This window comes from Seriola dumerili, unplaced genomic scaffold (assembly GCF_002260705.1).
Source record: "Seriola dumerili isolate Sdu_G_001 unplaced genomic scaffold, Sdu_1.0 BDQW01000191.1, whole genome shotgun sequence".
NCBI lineage: Eukaryota > Metazoa > Chordata > Actinopteri > Carangiformes > Carangidae > Seriola > Seriola dumerili.
In genome coordinates, this window is record NW_019174446.1 from 256,416 (window position 1) to 278,536 (window position 22,121).

The following is a 22,121-nucleotide window of genomic DNA, read 5'->3' on the forward strand; positions in this document are numbered from 1 at the left end:
AACATGACGGTCTTGATATTCAGAATAAAAACCCACATCATATCGGGAACTTTATTAAAGTTTTTGAAAATAGGGTTCAAGTTCAAGTTTCCAAATTCTCTTTCAGACTTAATACACAAATCATCGTGTTTACCCGCAGTCCTCTGTCAGTGTCCACAGGGATCTGTCCACATCCCAGTCCCCACCGGACTCAGTGTGACTGTTAGACTGTGCAGGTCATGGACCACTGTGCAGTGAGCAGGATAGCTGAACTGTTGTCTCTCCACATCTTGCACTGCACTGGACCCTGTATTGTCCTGAGCCACAGTACATCAGGATCCAGGACCACAGGTGACTCTGACAACAATGCAGAAGCCATGGCTTCCCTCTTTCTGTCAGCCATGTTCCAGCTCTCACATGTGCAAAAGAACAATCTGGTCCTTTAACTCACTCTGTCAGGTCTGTGGATTCGTAACAGGGCCGGGGTGTGTGTGGGGGGGGGGGGGGGGGGTGTCCTGACTGTTCTGACCCGGGGATCACAACAGTCAGGTGACCGGGGTGTGAGCAGACTGATCCTATTCCAGATGCTCACAGAGAGAAATGAGTGGGAGTGAATAGGTGATGATGATGCCTCTGACCTGATTCATGATCGTATTCTTTTGTTTCCTGATGCAAAACAACAACATTAAACCTCCAAGTTTTGACATCACACTGAGAGAGTGAGGCTCAATTATAAAGGTCATTTACACTGTCATCCATCAGTCGCTGCTATATAACTCTACCATCACAAGGTTCGGGATTCAGATTCAGAATATAACAGTCATGATGAGTCAATAAGAGACTCATCCTTAAATTTGTGCTGTAGTGGAGATATGAGCTGTTCCTGTTGCTCTGCTGATTCGTCACGTCGTCACGTGATACTGTTATAGTATAGTTATAGTGTTATGTTTGGACAGTTTATTTCTCAACTGCAAAATGTAAGTAAAGGAAGTAAATTGTCCTGCTCAGCACATGCTGATAAAGTAGCTCCTAAAAATGATGCTTTGATTTCTACTCAGTGGTTTGACCACAAACATTTTGGAAAACATGTTTCTCCAAAAGGTTGCTGTTACGCATCAGAAGTATATGTAAGTATATAAATACATAAAGTGGCAACCTCTAAGATTTTCATTTAAATATCACTGACTGAGGTAACAGAATGGTGACTGAGCCTGTGACCCACTGATTGAAATATATAGAAGTATTTTACAGGTGTATGAACTGGGTGTCTGGTACGAATCCCCCACAAAAATCACAAGGGACACGAGTCACTAACACAAAGGCTGTGTCTTCTCATCCTTCAGAGGCTGCATCTGAAGACCGTCTGTCCCGTTTCAAAAGCTCCTTCAAATGCGTTCTTCTCTTCCTGGACCAACCTATCCCAAGATTCATTGCACTCAGGTAATGAAAATAATTGGCAGCAAACAAGTTTTAGATAGGTGTTCCTAATAAACTGGTACAGAGTGAAAGTTTTTCTTTTTGTCAACAAGTTCCATGAAAAGATCAAAACCAGTGAATGAACGTCTCCTAAGAAAGAACTGTGCATCTGACTTTTTTTGCCTGGTGGCTGGTAAACATCTTACCAGGAAGTGGTTTTCACTATAGGCCTGATTTTATTTTCACAAAATCAATCATTTTGTTATAGAGAAAAGATCACTTCCTACCTGTTCATGGTTCTTTTAAATATTTTGTTTTCCTTTTCTTTATACGTGCACTTTGTTAAGAAGTATTCTGGATCTGAGACAAACACGAGTATATATATATACTATAGACTATATATAGAAATATCAGTTCAATGGTGAATGTCAATAAAAAAGAAACTTTCTTTTCCCTCTTCCTCTGCCTTTAATCAGATTCATGTGAGGACCCTCAGACCACTGTGAGACCACTATCTAACAGTAGATGAACTATCTCCTGCTTGAGCAGCTTCAACTGTAAAATGTCACTTACACATTGATGCATCAGAGTTCAAATCTAATAATGTTCACATATAATAATAGACGATGACGTGACGCCTAAATTTTTCTGTCTGGGTCCGAAAAAAGGTTTCAAAATTCACAAAAAGATTCCATATATATGTAGTAACTCTCCCATATATGTACTCACTTTTACTTTTCTTAAAACTTCGCGAATTTGTAATTTTTCTTCATTTAATGTGTCAAAATTATCATGTAGTCTGACCAATAATAGCAATGATATATAAATTCATAATAAAATATCTCATTTCTGTGGCGAAATATTCAAAACTGATACAGTATGATTAAAGTGAATGTATTTTTTAAACATCCATAACACTTTTATGCAATTTATCGGAAAAATAAGTCTGTCAGTACATTTAAGATGGCGACTGTGACATTGTACAACCAAAAATATGAGGTCATTATTTACAAAAACTAAAAAGAAGTGAATACTTTGTTTTTAAACACTTCATATTACTGAGAACCTGTAAAAATGTTAAGCATAAGTTAAGGAAATGAAATAATTCACTGTCGCACCACATGAGATTTTTTTAAGGCCACGGCCAATTCATCTAGGCGAAAAGAACACTAAAATCACTTCATTTAAAATATGAGTATGAATTTATGTGTACACAAATATTCGTGATATTTGAACAAAAGTAAAAAAATCATTATTTTTGTGTATTTTGTGAAATTCCTTATACATCACTGACCCAATAACATATTATGTGTATTTCATCCACCACTGACAATAAGTCATGAGGAAATTGAAGGAATCAGTCCTTTTTTCCCCCAAATATTCTTTTTTCTTGTACACCCTATTTTATAAAGGGGTTTGAGTATCAAGCAGGTTCAGCCCAACTTTTTTTTGTTTGTTGGTTTTAGTTATTTGGATTGATTATGTTTCCCTGTTTGATATTTTATATATTATAGGTATACTTTTATATTTTAGTTAATTTTCCTTTCTTTTCTTTTCTTGTTTGGATGCCTATAGTTTAATTTACTTCACTGGTCCTAAATTGTTTCCATATTATCTAGTTTGACCCATCAGATTCATTATTTTTGTTTGTAACTGAGTCTCATTCAAGGCTTTAAATGGATCATGAAGTAATACAATAAAAAAAATCATTAAAAAAAAGGAAGGAATCAGTCCTGCAGCTTTACATGAAGGTGCTCTGAGCATGGACACAGTGACAGCAGTCTTACCTGCAGGTACTGAGGCGACGGCGGGGCGTACACACAGCTGTTCATTATGTAGGTGCGGACAGTTGAGCTCCTGGCCTTTGTCTTCACTGAGAGCTCCACAGGACTGTACGCACCTAATGTCACATTCTCCTGACTGACACACACCACACACACACACACACACACACACAACACACACACACAACACACACACAACACACACACAGACACACACACACACGTACATACACACACACACGCATGCGCGCACACACACACACACACACTCACACACACAGACAACACACACACACGCATGCGCGCACATACCACACACACACACACACACACACACAACACACCAACACACACACACACACACATATATATATATATATAGTGGATGATAATTTCACAAGAGAAAAGTTGGGGGAAATCCAGGAGAGCTCATGAATGAACCCTTTACCTGTCTAGAGACTCTAGATCAGACATGTTCATCCTCCAGACGACACCCCACACCTCGTCACCTAGGCTGTGCTCTATGGTGGCTACACCTCCATGCCACCGGTCACTGGCCAAGCCTCTATGGTTCCCAAACACCAGTTTATAGTCCTGAAAAGGAGAAAAAGACAGAGTTCAGAAGTGTGTACAGTTGAGAACGGGACGCCGATGCCCCTAACATCAGACTGTACCTTGAGCCTGGCCACACAGTGAACTGTTGCAGAGGGGTTCTTGAGCTGGAGCCGCTCCTTCAGGAGGTTGCTGCCGTATGCAAAGTACAGGAAGGTGTGGTGGCTCTCCATTTTGTCACCAGGTTCTGGCAAGAGGAAGATGAGAGCGAGGAAGACTGAGGATGAAGAGGCAACAATGACGGAGGTGGAGAACTGAGCTAAGCCACAGTTTGGAGGAGCAGAAGGCGGAGGTGAGAGAGCACGAGCTGCACAGGGGCAGAAATGAAGTACTGGCCTTCCAGCACTCACACACCATTCTCATGCTAATCCCCTGCACTGCCACTGAGCCCTATTCACACTCACAATACACAGTTCACCTCATGTATTGAGCCAACAGCACTAAGCCATACACACAGATCAGATACACACACACAGACACAGCAACCGGAAATGAGACAATACTCTTCCTGCAGCACAGCATTAAAAGCCCTTTGAAGAGATAAAGGGTTTCCGTTCACTGAAATTCTAGTGGCCTTTTAATTTGAAACGATTACAGGAAGTGTTGAGTTTGATGCTTAAACAGGGCAAACCGGAGTGGGTCAAAACAAGGCTCTGTACTAAAATACCACTATGACCAACTCTACATATCAAACAGAGGGAATTAGACATAAAGGCCTGTTACTTTTTACAGGGCCTCTGTTGCTTTCCAGCCAAAAAAGTCAATAAACTACTCATAAATATTAGGAGGGTTTTCAGTTTATTATAGCTTTTTAAAAATAGTCTGATTCCTCCGCTCAGACTAGTTTCACATGACATCCCTGTTTATCCAGAGACATGTACAATATGAACCATTTGTGTGAAAGTTTGTCACAATTTCTGTGTGAAGTCTTGAGTAATGGCTAAAAAGTGTGTTCTGAGGTCACACTGACCTTGACCTTTGACCTTTGATCACCTTAGTCTAATCAGTTCATCCTGGAGTCCAGGTGAGATGAAAGAAGTTTGATTTCCTGATTAAAGGTTGATGCAAATGATACACGGTTAATGTGTTATAGGATGTGTTTATTTTTCCCTTTGGTTTTATGGCTGATCACTGTAAGACAACGAATGTGGCTGAATGTCAGTGATATCTGACTACCACCACTGTGGTCCCAGCAGGGGTGAAGGACCCACTGAGGGAGCTGGATGTGCTGGATCCTCCAGCTGGATTCTGTCCTTTGGATTAGGGATGATCTTAGAGAAGAAAGTGCATTTATCTCTGTGAACACCATGGTATCACCCCATCATGAACCCACCTTGATGACCTGTATCTCATTATGAAAACCATACAGCTACATGACACTGATGGCTGTGACCTGAGTTCTGTTTTTGTCATATTAATCTACAGAGGACAATAAACTTGTATTTTATTCCCATCAACACCATTTTAAATCCAATTAAAAAATAAAGTAAATGCCGCCTCGGGGCTCCAGTGACAGCTGATGCTTTGTCTTACAGTCAGTGTGTGTTTGCTGCACCACAGTAGCTGTAATTTTATAACACTGGCTCTGCAGATCAGCACATTCCAGCTACTGTACCATGACAACTTCTTGTGTGCGTGGTGCGTGCTGCAGATGTCAACTGACGCTGTTGGTGTGTTGTACTTTACACTGTATCACCTCATGCAGAAAAACAAACCTGTGTGTAAACCCAGAACTCTGTGGTTTCTGTGTGTGTTTGTGTATCATTGAGCTTTGGGCTTTAATTGCCTTTACACAAATAACTCTGTGCTTCTTGGATCAACTACTCAAGGATTATGGAGTAGGTGGAATTAATTGTGATACTTCATAACATACAGATGATCGGGCTGCTCATTGTCATCTTATGTAATGTGGTGATTTATTGATACTCTGTTGATGTTTGTTATTTCAACATCTGGTGACAAAGTCTGATCATATAATAGATTAATAATAAACTGTTTATCCTGTTCAGGGTCACAAACATCTGAGCTGCAAACTGATACCACAAAAAAAAAAATTAACACATCTGCTGCTTCACACACAAATTAAGTTGACTCATTAATTACAGATCAGCTTACACACCAAACAATGACAGCTGTTATCATCCAACACAAGAACTGAGTGTTTGTCAGTGAAGGGCAGTGAACACAGTATAGACAACCAGTCTACATGGCAGTTTGTTTCATTTGTGTTACAGACACACTAAGCGTTAAAGACGTGAGTTTGTGATGTGTAATGCTGGGACCACTTTAACCACCACAGCAGCAGCAGACAGTGGAGGCTCAGTTGTTTATATAGAATTAAGTGATTGGCAGCAGCACAGATAATATTCAGCATAGTTTTCCAACATATCAATCAACCAATCAGACTTTATTTGTAAAGCACTTTTCAGACAAACAACGTAATATTCAATAAATAAATGAATAAAAAACAATAAAAATAAAACAATAACCGGAACTAAAGAAACTCTATGATGAATCTCATTCATTTACAATGAGGAAACAAGAAACGGAAAGTTACAGATAAAATCATAAAATAATAAAACAGAACCAAACGAAAATAATAATAAAGGACAATATAATAAAGATAAGATAATATCTAATAATCACAACACCTGCACCCATGTTCTCCACTCATGTGCAAACACTCCTGACTTTACTGATTACCAGTAATCTAAGGTGGCATCTTAATTTAGTTTAATAAAACTATTCTTTATCAATTGTTTACCATGTCTCCCCATTGTTGTGGCCACTTGAGCTAGGTCAAACATTGGGTATTTGGGGTCAGCCCTATGTTCCCACATTTCTAAGAATGTTTTGAAAATTAGGCCCTATTTTCCCACAGTCTTATATGTTCCCATAAGCCCATGTCCACACTAACCCGGGTAATATTTATCCGGTTAGCCCTTCCGTCCACATTAGAACGGTGAATTCCGAAACTGAAAACGATGCTTTACAAAAACGATAGCTGAGGTGGATAAATGTGAAGACGCCGTGGAACGTGGATGCAAAGCGTTCTGAAAACGATTAGTGTGGATGGAGATCGTTTTCATTGTGAATGTGCATTTTTATGTTTACCCGGGTTAATGTGGACAAGGCCTAAGATTTTTCTCAAAAGGAAACCCTATGGTCCCATATTTCTTAACATAGGGCTGTGGGAACATAGACACGCTCCCGGGTATTTAAAAGAAAACAACCCAGAAAATTAACATGGAATAAAGGGACATAAACAGCCTAAATGTATGAATAAAACTAAAAAGGTAGGACTTAAATTTGCTATAAGTTGAACAGATTTAAATACATTGATGCTACATACGCTATATCCCATAAATGCTATGTAAACAGAGGAGGATAGTAGAATATCTTAGTTAGTACTCCACATTAACACACATGCAATATAACACTTCTAGTTGGCTAGCATTAGATCAACGGTGAGTGAGTCAAAGTAACACACAGCAGAAACCAGTTCAGAAAATATATTATATATCACGCCGTTAATAACTTACACTCTGAACGAACGGAAAACATTCTCTGTAGACCAGGAAGAAGAAGCCGCGCTATCATTGTTGGTTACTATAGTAACCCGGCACATTAATTCTAGGACCCTACAGTGCAACCTGGGCTGACCAAGAGCTGCCTGCCTACAAACAGCATAAAAACCAGTACAACGAAAATAACGGGGGGATGGGGGGTTCTGTTCTGTTCTGAGTGTAGATAAATAATAATAATAAAAAAAAGGAAATAAAAACAATAATAACAACAACAATAATAATAATAAACAAATGAAAAATAAATGCAATAAATAAATAAATGAATAAATTAAAAAAAAAGCTTCAATACACATGGTTGAATTACAATTAATTTAATAATTAATTTCTATTGTAATCGTCATAGAGGAGGATTTACTGCAGGACTGTTGTACCAGACTGACTTAGTTTTGGCTGAGTGTTCCTAATAAACTGACATCATACATCAAGACATAAAAGTACATGCCTCCTGTCTCATATCTCATCTCTAAACCCCCTCCCCCTTGTGTTCTGGTTGAAGTCTGGATCTTCTGTTTTCTTTCAATTTGCTGTGTTTTAAAAACATTTTTTTTATTGGTTTTAATTGTTTTCCACTTGAGGGTTACTGCACTAAAGAGACTGGGAGATGACCTGCCAGCCTGTTGGACAGTTCTGTCAGTTCAGGCCATAACATCCAAATCTGAATCCAGTGTTCATCAGCACCTGTGAGGACCACTTCCCCACCTGCAGCTACAGTTTATTGAGGGTGGGGCTCCTGTCTTTCTGTCGTCGTCCTGCTGACCCTGGATCAGGATCAAGCGTTTAACCTCAGCAACCAAGACAAACACATCATTTTCATTTTTAAAGATGACTGAATTCATCACAGTGTTCCTCACCTGTCCTAGATGACTTATAAATGAACTGATGAGTCATTGTTTGATCACTCATTAGAAAACAGCCATCCTGTGAGGGAATAACTTAAACCTTTATGGTGCTGTTTCATTTTGCTCAGCAGATGGCAGCATGTACACAGTAATGCACTGAGAGACAGTTTCCACACAGAGGCAGTATCCTGTCCATCTTTGACTGTGCGCCACTGTTCCACCAGTGGTCGGCCATATTGGACTGTGTTCACCATCCTTTACCTGGAAACATTTCTTTAGAGATGCATCTTCAGACTGTAGGTACTGCCCTTTCAGAGCCATGCTGTGGGCTTCAGATCAGATCTTATACTTTATACATGTCAGTGATGAAAAGTAAATAAACATTTACTCAAGAAGTACAACTGGGAGGCCGATGAACTTTACACTTTTCCTACATTTCAGAGGGAACAATCATTTCTTTTATCTTTCTTTTATTTTTTTATCTTTGTTTTCCTTTTATTGCCATTTATTGAAGTGCTAAACAAATAAAGTCTGATTGATTGATTAATATCTTTCTTTTTTCTTTTTTTTTTTTTTACTAGTGGTGGAGTACAGTATTACATCTAATAACTTCTTTCACCTCCCACTATGTCCATCCCACTCTCTTGACCATGTGTTAAGACAACTAAGAATCCAGGAGACAGCAGGTTTGATAAGAGATATTTATTTAGAACAAATACAGAGCTTCTTAACTCCCAGTCCCAGCCCCCAGCCCCCCCCCCCCCCCCGGGAACTACTGTCTACAGTCAAGTGTTGCATAGGTTCGGTATATGTTCAGATGGAGGACAAGGTGTTTGGGTGTGTCTGGTCTAAAGTACATGATGATGCTGCAGAACATCCTACTAAAACATCCCCGGTGAATACGAACTAGAATAAAAGATGTTGGCTCCAGTGTGACTGATTGATGGATTTAAACAAAAAAAGAAAAAAAAAAAGACTTCAGTGATAAGATTTCTTCTACCACAGACTGAGAACCGAAAAAAATAGTTTTAGAGCTGGAGATGCTGAAGATCAGAAGTCAGCCAAATCAGACCTGAGACCTGGAAACCAGAGATGGAACTGTGGCCGGACTGCACGTTCAAATATGAATGGAAATAAATTCCTTCGATCACTCATCTATAATGACCACAGGATTCAAAGTAAGAGGCTGAATAAAAAGGGAAACCTGAAGTCAAGCAAAGCTAACACTTTCATTTATTATATCAGATAACTGGATTTACTTATTGATCTGAACCATGTTTGAATGTAAAAAGTCAGCTCCAATAAATACAGTAAATACAATAAAATAAATGGAGTTTCCCGCTTACAGTCAGTGATAATGGTAACCATGATGGTAACCATGTTGCATGTCTAGTTAGAGTGTAAAACAAGCCTTAACTATGACTAAAGACAACTGACAGGATTTGTTCTCTAAAGGAACAATTCCTTGGAACACTGCTCACTGTGTATTCTGTTGCTGACATTTTAAATATAATTTGTACTACAATACCGTGCTGTTAGCAGAGAAACATGAATTCATGTTGTTGAATTTAGATGGAGGCAGAGATTTCAGAGGCACATATCTGATCACCTGGACACAGAAAAACACCAGTATCTGCATGAAGAGACGGCACTGGAGGGAGGGGAGAGAGTTTCCTCTGCAGTGATTTGAGTGAACGGACACTTTAAAGCTAAAACCTGTTTCCATCTTCAGGATCAAAGTGCAGCAGATCCTCAGCTGGTTGAATGTGGACACAGCTGAACGTGCTCTGCAGCCACTGTTTTATTAGATGAGGATGAATTATAGTGAGAGTGATGTGTGTGCTCTGAGTGTGGAGCCTTCCCTGAATGAACATGAAGGATGAGCTCAGATAAAAGCCTCCTCTGTTGTATGAAGTTTACATCAGTTTCACCTTCACATGACATCTGTCTGACTATACACTGCTCACACCTGTGCAGTGACCCCCCCCGTCCTATATGCTGCTGGTCCTTTGTGGACTCTCCAGACCTCCGAAGGTCCCAGTGGAGTCTGGCACCAAGACGTCAGCAGCAGATCCTGAGGTACAGCCACCACAGATCATCCCCCAACACCCTGTCTCAGTTCTTGGTTTGTCCCTCATTGGAACGCTGTCATTAGGTCCGCACACTGCTGACTAGGCACCCCCCCATGTAACTGCACTGACCCAGTGGTCTGGCTGTAACACTCTGGTGTCTCAGGGACCGGTTGCACAGACACTTTAAGTTAACATTTTCCTTAAAGTCCAAATTAAGATTTCCTTAAAATAAAAACTGTTGCACAAAACACACATCTTCTCTTCAAGGTTTCCTTATAATGTTCACTTAAGTATTTAAGGTTTTCTCCTTATCTTAGTCTTAAACTTAAGGAATATGTTAAAATCAGTTTAGCTTTTAGCAACCAAACTAAGGAAAAAAACTTAAGGTACCTCTGACTGTATCTTAACTGCAACATGGCTGACTTCATGACGATAGATGAAAAGAACCTGATGTTCACCCTCAACAACGAGGAATTGATTTTGATTAATAGATTTGATCAGCAGTCAGTTTATGATTTGGATCAGTCCACTTTCAGCAGCTGTGCTCTTCCAGCTCCTCTGCAGTTAATGATTGCTCTGTGCTTTATGCTTCAGGGTGTTTCCAGTCAATTATTGGTGAAGTATTTCATGTCCATTGATCAACAGTGTGCTGTGTCATTTACAGAGTGTCAGGTGCTCTGACCGTCTGCTGAACACTGCGGTGGAGTTTCCATCAAAACAAGACGAGGGTGACAGAGTGGCCACTTCTTTAATGTCATTTTTTAAAAAGACATTTCTTTCTTCTGGCCAATTTTGTGAGACAATATAGGTGAGAAGTTAACAGGTATCACGAGTGCTAATGCCAGCAAACCAACAGTCTCCATTGTAACTGTAGAATTTTACCGCTGTAAAATCTCTTTCATTTCTGCAAACGCCTTAATGTTATTCCTTATTCTGTGCAACAACCTCAGCTGAGGAGAAACTCAACCTTAAGTGCCATATTTACTCAACTAGTAGAAAACTTAAGGTGTTTTGTGCAACTGGCCCCTGGTCTTTACAACATGTGGACTATGAGAATCAGCTGTTCACTCACTGACAGATATATACCAGAGATAATCACTTCACCATGTTGTGGCTCATCGTATCTATTGTACAGTGAATTGTGCAAATCTGTTGTGACACTTGTTTCGTTTAATTGTGCAAACAGTTGAAAAGTGAGAGGCAGTGACTAAGTCCCGCTGTCACTGTGTGTGGATACTGTTATCTACTGTCACCTACTGTATTCTCAAAGGTGGCTGTGTCAAATCTGCCTCACCTCACTGCTCAACAAACAGGTCTCTGATTAAATAGAGACTGTTAGTGTCCATTTGCCACTGGAAGCCTTTGGCACCTCTTCTTCCAGCACACAGAGAGTCTCTCTCTCTCCCTTCTTCTCTCTCTGTTTCTTCCTCTCTCTCTCTCTTTCTCCATGTCTCTCAGCCAGTCCCTGGTCCTGATCGTCCCACTTCGTTGTCTGGGAGTGGACAGCTGCTTCCATGGCTCCTGGTCATTGAGCTTTCCACAGAGGGTTGTGGTATACCCAGCCTTCACCCTGTGTGTACACACACACACACACACACACACACACGGCGGGGTCAGAGAGGGTGGGGTTAACCTCTGTAGTTTAACACCCTTTAAAAGAACTGATTTTACTACTGTCCCTACAACCTCGACCTGGGCGACCAGGTAGTTTGAGGTCAGGTTTATATTTAGTGTTGATGAACCATAAAAACCAGCAATAGTTGCATTTTAGCCTCTCAGATTCCCTCGTCCTGAAGTCTCTGGGTTGTTGAATGTGTTTTTGGTTCGATCACTGAAATAAGGTCTGTGTTAACACAAGCTCAAGTCATTTTGACGTTTTATATAAAATACGTCAGTAAATACCCCAGTTCTGAGTTCAGTCCTGGTTTCTTTAAGCTTTTACGTCTCTTAAAAAAGACCGGTTGCTAATGAGTGGAAATGAGACTGCAGAGGTTGTCGGGGACGTTAAACGTCATCACAGTGAACATGAAAACTGATCTACTCACCAGTCCACCTTCACAGCCTCGTTGTGTTTATACAAACTGTTACTGACTTTGTAAGAGGAAAGGCTTTTGTAGAAGGTCAGAGCTAAAAGTTTAGTGGTGGTGATGTTGAAGTCATGTGACCGTGGTGTAGTTGGTTTATGGTCTAACAATAGCTTTTTACTTCTGCTGATTGTATTTAGGCTTCAAACATCATGAAGTGGTGTTCATTAGTGAAGATGATCCTGCTGAACTAAACCTGTCAGTGTCATAAACTCTTGTTTATTTCCTGTAATAATCCAAAAGACAATGGAAAAATCCCACTGGCTGTTTATGGAGGGAACCGGCGTGATGATAACTTCAGGGTTGGTCTGCAAAAACACTTCATCCCTGCAGCACTGTGTCACTGTAGACATAGTGACAAGGTTCCTTCATTACACATTGGCTGTGTCAAAAATCACTCACTACTCCCTCTATAGTTCACTATATAGTGACTTTGTCATTCATGAATTTTCCCTAGGGGATAAATAAAGTATCTATTTTCTAGTGCTGTCTGAATGTATCGTGAGAATTATTATACCCTATAACGTGGACTCATAGCATCCCACAATGCAGCATTAAAAGTATTGTACAACCGATAGTCACTAACCAAGCAATATATACCATCATGCATTGCGCTCATGCTGAAAGATAGAAAAAAACAGTGCGGAGAAAATGACCAAGGGAGTAGTGAATGACACAACCATGATATCAACCATAGCCAACAGAGTCAGTCCCGCCCCTTCTCTTCCATTCAGAAAGTGAGAAACTGATCTAAACCTGCTTCTGTCACTGAGGCAGTGATGTCACTCAGGTGTGCTCCTCCTCACCTCTTTCATAAAGTATTTGGGTTTCCAGGGGACTCTGGCGGCCGCTCTCTGTTTGCCCTCGCTGCGCTGCCTCTCCTCCAGGCAGTGTTTGTGCTCTGTGGCTGCGTCCATGTTCCCAGACTTCAGAGATGCTGTAACGTGCTGCCAGAGACGCCTGGACACAGGAAACACAACAACTGTCATTATTACGCATGAGAAACATCATCATCATCATCATGTGCAGGATCATGCATCTGGAGCAGCCGTGTTGTTGTAGGATAGATTGTTCCGAGTTAGTCTCTACAAATACATAGAGATTTATATTTCTGTGCGTGAGACCAGCTGCTGATGAACCATCAGAGCAGATGAAGCTGCTGTAATGTGAGAGGAGTGAGATGTCGCCCACACAGAGGATCTGAAGAGTAGTTTTTTTCGGAGGCTTTCAGAAACTCTGCTGGACCTGTTTTATTTTGAAAGATCTGGGATTGTGTTGTTGTCTGGACAGACAGAAACTGAGACCTTTGCAGGCGATGACATAGACAGCTGCCTCTCCTCCTGATTGGCTCTCATCAGCCTCGACTATCAGTGGTGAACACATGGATAATGAAGTGTTACTGACCTTGTTGTCTTTGCTAGCAGCTGTTGTTCACTTACATTCTCTATTTTAATGTTACAACTGTCTTTACTTTTTCTCTGTTTTCTGCAACTAACCAACTGCAGAGTAGACAATCTGCTTCCTGTTTGCACCAGCATCTACGTAGTGTTTGTAAATGGTGATGTGATTTGTGTTTTCAGGTGGATTAGCATTAGTTTTAAAAATAATATGTATTAATGCGAATGTGGCTCTATAAACATCTAAACTTCTCTCTCTGCTCTTTGGTCTCTCTTTTACTTTACACATTAATTTAAATGTAATAAAATTGAATTTAACGTTTAAACATTACTTCATTAGATTTCATATATCATCCATATTTTTCTTGTAATCTCAAGATTTCTTTTTTCCCCTCAGTATGGCCCTAATACTCCGTCGTACCTCTGCAACCACAGGAAGTGACATAAACCTGGAGGAGTGGAATGAACAGAACAGAAAGAAGAAGATTGACAGATCATGATGTTGATTGTTGTTGGATCTGGAGGAAAAGCTAAAGATATGAGAGGGAATAAAGTTGAACTGTGAGTTGAAGCTCTGAAAGGAGTTGAAGTGTATCAGAGAGCAGGCTAACAACTCGTAGCATCTTCTGTGTCTCAAACAGGAGGTTTCTCCTGTTCAGCCACAGACCACAGTGCTGATGGTGTGATACACAGACACACACGTGTGCGACTCACCGCGACTCGTACTGGTCCTGCTTCTCCAGGGGCCGGATCTTCTTCTTGACGACAGGCAGCCTGGACGTGTCGATCACCTTGTTCTCTCCGTTGTTGTAGGTGAACTCCAGGACGCCGTTCCACTCTCCCTGTGCCTTACACACTATGTTTCCTGTGTGTGTGTGTTTCACCTCTGCTGTCACTCTGAGAGAAAACAGCACACACAGGCGTGTAGCCGTCAGGACTCACACACATCTGAGGGTGAACAACTGTCCACCTGTAGCTTTTCATGTTGCCATCAACAGACATCTGCTTACACTCAGACACTCAGGTACTGAAGTACAATTCTATGGTACTTATACTTCACTTGAGTATTTCAAGTTTATGCTGCTTATCTACGTCGCCACATAAATTTGACAGATATAGTTGTTTGTGTTTTGTCTATTTGCATGTTTACTTAAGTTGCAGTGTGTTGAGCTCTCAGGGCCTCCATACTTATGTCCATGTCTACAGTCTCTGTATCATATCCTGCAGTCTCTTTATTCTACAGGTTCTACAGTCAATCAGTCAGCAGGTTGTTTCAGTGTCATTATGTTCTGTAAATGTGTAACAATACAACAACATTCCCTATCATTGGAGTAGTATTTGTCCAGGAGGATCTACACTGTGACTCAAGTGATGGAGCTGTGAACTCTGTTCACCTCTGATTATTTCAATACTTCACATACATTTTCCTCATGATACTTCTGTACTTTTACTTCAGTAAACTTTTGAATGCAGGACTTTTACTGGTAATGGAGGATTTTTACATTGTGGCATTGTCACTTTTCCTTCAGTAAAGGGCTGAATATGTCTTCCACCACTGGTATTGTATGAGACAAGGATTAGCTTGATGTTTTTCTCATAGTTTTCTTATAACATTCCTAGAAGATGTAAATTTTGAGTTATACCTTTTGGATTTAAAACGGTAAAAGTAAATTAATCATAATGTATAAACATGTATGACTTAAAATCGACTATAGGTTATATTTCATGTATTGTATAGTTGAATTAATTCATTTTCTTTAGTAATCAGGTACTGTCACTTTAAGAGAGTGCACCTGTCACATGTCCTCCAGTTAAGCTGTGGAAGGAAGGAATCCAGTGGAGACTGGATGAGCTGTGGAGTCATACAGTTTTCATACATGTCCAGTCATGTTCAGTTATTTTAGCCAGGAAACACTGGATTCAATCTGCTTGTGACACATGTGGAATAAGTTTGTATTTTTTCAGCTTTACAACGGAGCAGAGTGGATTATCGCGTGGAACTACATCAGTTGAACACGTGTAGGCCATGACTACCAGCTAAGTCACATTTTTGCAGCAACAGGTATAGACACACAGGACAACCACATTTTCTCATGTGTGCACCTGTCATCTCCTGGCTCCAGACTGACGTGTCTGTGCTGAGGGTGGAGGAGAGGTGCAGCAGGGGTGGAGCAGTCTCAGGAGGATCGCTCTGCCTACCTGTGTACTTTTCCTCCGTAGAAGGGTTTGGTGTGGAAGGTGACGGTGGCAGAGTACCCACTCTTGGCACAGTTGATGGTGACCTTTCCCCCGAGCTCCACCCACGGCACGGTCAGGATGGAGCGGGCGTAGGCACAGGGCAGAGTGAACACATACTCCTCGTCGTGCTCCAGCAAATACAGCACACCTGGGAGAAGCAGGACAGGTGAAGGAGAATCGCCTCTGAGAGGTACTGTGCTGAGAGACACATTTACTGGAAAAATAAATCATGTTAGTGGTTAGATAGACAAAGACGGAGACAACAATGTACATAGAAGAAAAATCTGACACCAAAGTAAAACAGTTGGATTATTGTAGTGCGGTAAAAAGTTTGATGTTCCTCTGAAATGTATAAAGTAACTAACTAACAAACCCAAAATACTGAAGACAAGTACAAGTGAGTCAAAGGTGTGGTTCCTCCTCTGTGGATCAGTGGTTACCAACCTGTGGGCCGGGGTTCTCCTCGGTCGACCAGCTCTTTCTTATGTAGTTTCCATGTGAATTGCTGATTATTTAGGATACACTCAACAACCTTTGATTTCTCTCTTAAAGATCTTTGTGTTTTATCCTCATCATCCTCTTCACCTCTTTACTCCTCACATTGACAGAAGCTCCACCTCGGTCTAAATGGAACTAATGTTGAAACAACTCACAGCTGCTCAACAAACATTTAGTCGTCAAGTGTCCAGTTACTTTTAGAATAATTAGAGCTAGACCGACTTATCGGTCAGCCAGATATATCAGCATATATTCTCTGATATGCGCTGATATGAATACTTTTATTAAGAAGCAATAATGCAGTGGAAATTCTCAGGTCAAGTCAAATTATATAGGCAACATTTTATGTATATTTGATCCTTTGTTTTCTTTCAAGTTAAATATATATAAAACACATATATATAAAAAACACATATATATAACACGTGTTTTCTGAGCAGGTGAACATCAGTGGAGCTGGATCTCTACAGTTACATTAGTGATTTAGAGTCTGATTCCTGCTTTGCCTTGGATCTTGTTTGCCCCTCCTGAGCTCCTGTCCAGCTCCCCTGCTGCTTATATAACAAACAGCTGTCCTGTGCCCAGGTCTAACACACCCACATCTGTTTCATCAAGAGACAGAGACACACACACACACACACACAGGTTGATTTACACAAATTGTTCACATGAAGGGATCTGAGCAGTTTTCACACCACATCACAGAACTGTCGGTGTGTAACAGTGTGTGTTACTCTGACCCTGTTCTTCTTTATGAGGAGGTCAGACTGAAAATAAAGCTCCTTTAACTGCCATAAATATATTTATGTTGTCATTGAATATGTTTTATTTGCACACATTATTCATATGATTTATTTATTATTTATGTGAATTGGCTCTATGTAGGAAGTAGGTACTAAGTTTGCGCCTGTGTTGCACAGGGACACTTGAAGTTGTAACAGTTTGCTTCAGAGGAACAAATGAAGTTGAAAGAAAGTTAGGTTTTTGTACTCAGATGACACAGATTTATTTTTGCTCCATTCATTCCCTCTTTGTCATGTGCTCTGTATTAATACTGTGAAAGTATCAAAGCCTCAGTCCACAGAGAAATGCACACAGCCTGTATTCAGAAACTGAGCCTTAAAACCAACCGTCTGGACTTCTGGAACTTTGTGATGTCACAACAAAGCACTCACTGCTCACAGCCACGCCCCAAGCCCCGCCCACCTGGACCCACTATCCAGTTTTTTTATTTAATTCTGAAAGGACACTCAGAGACTGGACTCTGAACTCCTCTGGATTAGACAAAGCTGCTTTTTACTGTTCTATTTTTTGTATGACAATGATAATTATACCTCCTTGTTGTAAATAGTTTTGGAGAAAACTTTAAAATTAAATATGGGTTCAGAGCTGCCATTGGACAATGAAGGCAGAAGCTCAGGGTGGAGGACACCATCAATGGTGAGAGGAGGTACATGATAAAATCAACTGTTCATAATCACAGTGAACTAGAAACTGCTTCACTGTGAAGAGTCACAACCTAAACAGAAAGAGCAGGAACTGAGTTGAGCCTTCAGTTGAAGTGACAGGTTTGTGTGTATTTGTGTCTGATACTACACACACACACACACGTGCAGTCAGGACCATACTGTACATCTGTATCAGTGTTGAGGAGCTGAGGGCTCAGGAGGATAATAAATGCTTCATGCTGCCTAATTGCCATTTGCCTACAGCCAACCTTCACTGGCCAGCCACACTGTCCTGCTTTTCTTTGACACACACACACACACACACACACACACACACACACACACACACACACACACACACACGTTTAGGTAATGAACAGCTGCAGACTGTCAAACAATGATATTTGCACCAGTTAGCAGTGAGTCCCTGGGGCAGAGACATGTGCTGCTGCAGCAGTTAGATGAACACATGAAGTTCTGATGTGAGCATAAACACAACGGAAATGATCAAAGATTACCAACAAAGAAAGAACAAGTCAACGTTTAAAAAGGTCAGAACTCTGACGATCATTACTGGTGATGGATTTGATTTATGTTTTCTATCCATAGGTAATGTGAAAAATGTTTCTGTGGTGTCATGCTAAAGCAGAATATTGACACATATACTCATATCTGATAAGATACATGATAAGACAGAAATACTATACTAAATACGAAAGCTAGAAGATATGCACTTTCTACCAGGCTTGGTCAAAGTGCGCCTGTTTGGTCGTCAATCAATCCCATAAGCCATTGCATTGTTTTAGTGCATATGCAATAGATGAGAAGAATCTGCTCATGAAAAGCTGAACTCATCAGTGATGGAAAAATAATGTTGGTACCCCACATTCATGTAGGAGTGTGTCACGGTTACGCAGTACTCACACAGACCATAAAATCAACCAATCCCATCAGCTAGTGCGATGAGAGCACCGTCGAGTGACTTGTACGCTACTCAGTAATCGGCAGGAGATAATGTGGGTTAAACTACTGGAGTTAGCAAGGCTAGCATTATACCAGCAGCAGTCCACACAGTCTATATAAGTGTGAGCAGTTACACACTCATCAAAAAACAGAAACACAACTCTCCAAGGTCAGAAAAGTACCAACACAGAACTCCTCTGCACTGCTGTGAAAATCAATCACATCCTCATCCTTCAGAACAGGTCACATGTTCTCTTACCTTCTCCGACCATAGAGACTCCAACGGACATGCCCATGAACTTGCTCTTGGTCCAGATGTGGGTGTTGACACACATTCCCTTCTCCTTGCACTCACAGTAGAAGCCTGATACCGGTGGGTGGTGGGACACCTGCTCTGCCACAAAGCGAACACAATAGCAGTCCGAGTTCCTTCTGCTGCCGTCCACCCCCAGCTGTGAGGACCTGGGAGGGTTTGATGTGTCTGTGGGTGCTGAGTTGGGACCAGAGCAGTTGGTAGTCCTGAGAGGTCGAACGCGGTCCCGGGGCACGTACCAGGAGCAGTGGAAGTTCTCTCCCAGGATGGGGTTATAGGGCTTCTTGGCCACAGCACCCTTCCGGCCCTCATGAAAGGCAGTCAGGTAGTACTCCACAAAGCGAATGATCCGCTCCTCTGGCGTGCAGCCGGAGGTGATGGACAGGAACATGTCGGGGTGAGCCATGAAGTTGGCGTACATCTCTAGTAGGGAACGCTTCTCCAGGATGAACGTGGGGAGAACCACCTGGGACCAGGTTAACACAAGGTCTGTCTGGACAAGCTATGGTCTCCTGCTTATTATAATAACTTGGCTTACAAGGTTTGTCCTATAAGTGTTGTGGGTCTATGAAAAGAGGTGCTTTTGGTTTCAACGTGAGGATTGATGGTAAAAGTCTGGAGGGAGCTAAAGAAACCTGATCAACAATGTGATTCATGGGATCAAATAAACTGCACAGCCATGTCCATCAGCAGGATTTCTGTATTAATGGGAGCATTGACACCTTTACATTCAGTTGATTTTGAAACTGGTCTCAGACTTTCGGTCCCCACTGTCTAAATGAGTGCATGAATAACATGGTTCTACTGACAGAGCTGGCTCACAAGGTCCTCAGCCCTTCATAATCTGCCTACAGCCCCCTCACATGAGGTCTTAGGTATTCAAAGTCAGTGCCCCCCTTCTGCTGCACACCGTCTATCAGCACATTATCCATGTGATCCAGAGCACTGGTCCATCAGTAATCAGCCTGAGCTCACTGGTCTGAAACAGTCACCGCAGTCACATGAGCAGATGACTAAAGCCACAGAGGGGAGGGGTGGAGGAAAAGTTGTAAATAAAGTCATAAGAAAACACACAACATACACTTTGTGCTATTTTTACTGGTGTATTGGCCTCTAGTTTTACCACGATACACTGCAACTGAAAACATGTGTATTCTCCCACTGCACTGGTCTGCAGTCCTGGGCTGGGTGTATTAATCCAGATGTGGGTTCCTCTTCCCATTGTACGGTGACAGAACACACAGTCTCTATAATACTGCAGCTCACAGAACAATATCATAAACTCAGAACATGTTACTGTAGGGCAACATAAAGAGAAGATCACAAGGTCTAAATTCAATACTGATGAGAAGAGAAGAGAAATATCATGGGAATATTTGAAAACATCACATTGATTTTAGAATTTAAAATCAAGATTTTAATTTATGTTAAACTCACTAAACTTTATCATGTGTTCTAAATCCCTGTAGGGGGTTCAAGGAATATTAAACAAAGCCTGAGATTATAAAAGTTCAACAGTTGAGTGATGGCGACATGTCATGACATAATCAATGACAGAATTCATGTTTAGGCTTGTTGTTTTTATGCACATGGAATTGGTTGGACTAACTTACAATGAGATACTCTGACAGCACAGGATATGTTCTTCCTTATATTGTAGAATAATGGACCAACAGAAAGAAAAAAAGGTCTCGTACCATTTTTGAATTTTGTCTGGGGGACTGTCACTTCTCTGATACTTTTATTCCCTCTTTTAACACCCTGTGCTGTGTTAACTTGCCTCTTGCTTCAGTTCCCTATGCACTGGAGGACCGGTGATGGGGGTCTGGGTACAGGATCAGTCTCAGCTCGTCTCACTGACTTGCTCACAGACACTAAGTCAGGGAGGATTGCCTGCTGTCAGGAAGCTTGGACGTGTGTTTTCATCATTTACTTCAAACCTAAAATGATGAATGCAGAACCAGAGTCTCACCCGTGTCAGGTCCATGCCCAGTTTGAGCTGGGACAGCAGGTGAATGATGATGCTTCGCTGGTCGTCCAGGACTCCCAGGTCCTCCTCCTCATTGTCCTCTGAGTCTGTGTTCTCGTCGTTGTGATCTAGGGAGTCCGGGCTGCTGGTCTGGCCCTGCTGCTGTCCCTGCTGGTGGAGACACAAATCAGCTCATTAGGGGAAGTGATTTTACTCTCTCATTTTGAGAACATGCCACTAATCTGTTTACATGAGAAATAACATCTGTGTTATTGGCTGAATATGAAGCAGTGATTTTTAATGCTGTAGCCCCACCTGGAACAAAAAACATTAAGTTTAACAGTGTGGACTACACGTTATACTGTGCAGCAGCATTTATATACCAGACATAAGCTGTGTCCCAATTCAGGGGCCGCATCCTTCGGAAGACGCAGTCTAGAAGGTACGGCGGCTCGTAGCTGTCGTCGGTGCGAAGGCCGAACGGAAATGAGACGGTGTGGTCTAAGGAGGATTTTCGCTCTGAGTCACCATCTGTGCCTGCCTACACCGCTGCGTCGCAAAGCACGTTTTCCTGTATCAGCACAGTACAGGAAGTCCAGAACAATAAAGTCTCCTCATGTGTTTTTAAGGTTGACAGTGTTTTTCATGGTGGTGGTAGTTCCAGTCAAGGTAAATCTTTATGAGACAGTAAATAATGATATCTGAGACAATTATGGTGTGGTTTCTGCCCTCACACACCACCATCCATAAAGAGATGGTGTTCTCAGTTTGGTGTGGAGGAACCTGATTGGCCTCCGTAGAGCTCTGACCTCGACTCCATCCAACATCTGTGAGACGAAGAACGAAAACTGCAGGTGGTTCAGAAATCAGGTGTGAATGAAGCTGTTGTAGCGGCAGGTTAATGCACATGGAGCGTTCAGCT

At 41.4% G+C, this 22,121-nt stretch overlaps 2 protein-coding genes across 2 annotated transcripts in view; both read right to left on the reverse strand.

The window, feature by feature from the left end:
• The window catches only part of LOC111227777 (gamma-glutamylcyclotransferase-like), an 11,662-nt gene extending 4,320 nt beyond the window's left edge, over positions 1-7,342 (reverse strand). The window contains exons 1-3 of the mRNA XM_022753485.1: positions 7,334-7,342; positions 3,854-4,008; positions 3,628-3,773 (exon numbers count right to left, since the gene is read on the reverse strand). Of these exons, the coding sequence (XP_022609206.1) occupies positions 3,628-3,773; positions 3,854-3,964 (257 nt within the window). The 5' untranslated portion in view covers positions 3,965-4,008; positions 7,334-7,342. The remainder of the gene's footprint in view (positions 1-3,627; positions 3,774-3,853; positions 4,009-7,333) is intronic.
• A 5,633-nt stretch (positions 7,343-12,975) lies between these two features.
• LOC111227847 (oxysterol-binding protein-related protein 10-like) overlaps positions 12,976-22,121 on the reverse strand; it is a 40,754-nt gene continuing 31,608 nt past the window's right edge. The window contains exons 4-9 of the mRNA XM_022753572.1: positions 21,203-21,349; positions 19,177-19,696; positions 15,970-16,156; positions 14,485-14,667; positions 13,180-13,333; positions 12,976-12,993 (exon numbers count right to left, since the gene is read on the reverse strand). Of these exons, the coding sequence (XP_022609293.1) occupies positions 12,976-12,993; positions 13,180-13,333; positions 14,485-14,667; positions 15,970-16,156; positions 19,177-19,696; positions 21,203-21,349 (1,209 nt within the window). The remainder of the gene's footprint in view (positions 12,994-13,179; positions 13,334-14,484; positions 14,668-15,969; positions 16,157-19,176; positions 19,697-21,202; positions 21,350-22,121) is intronic.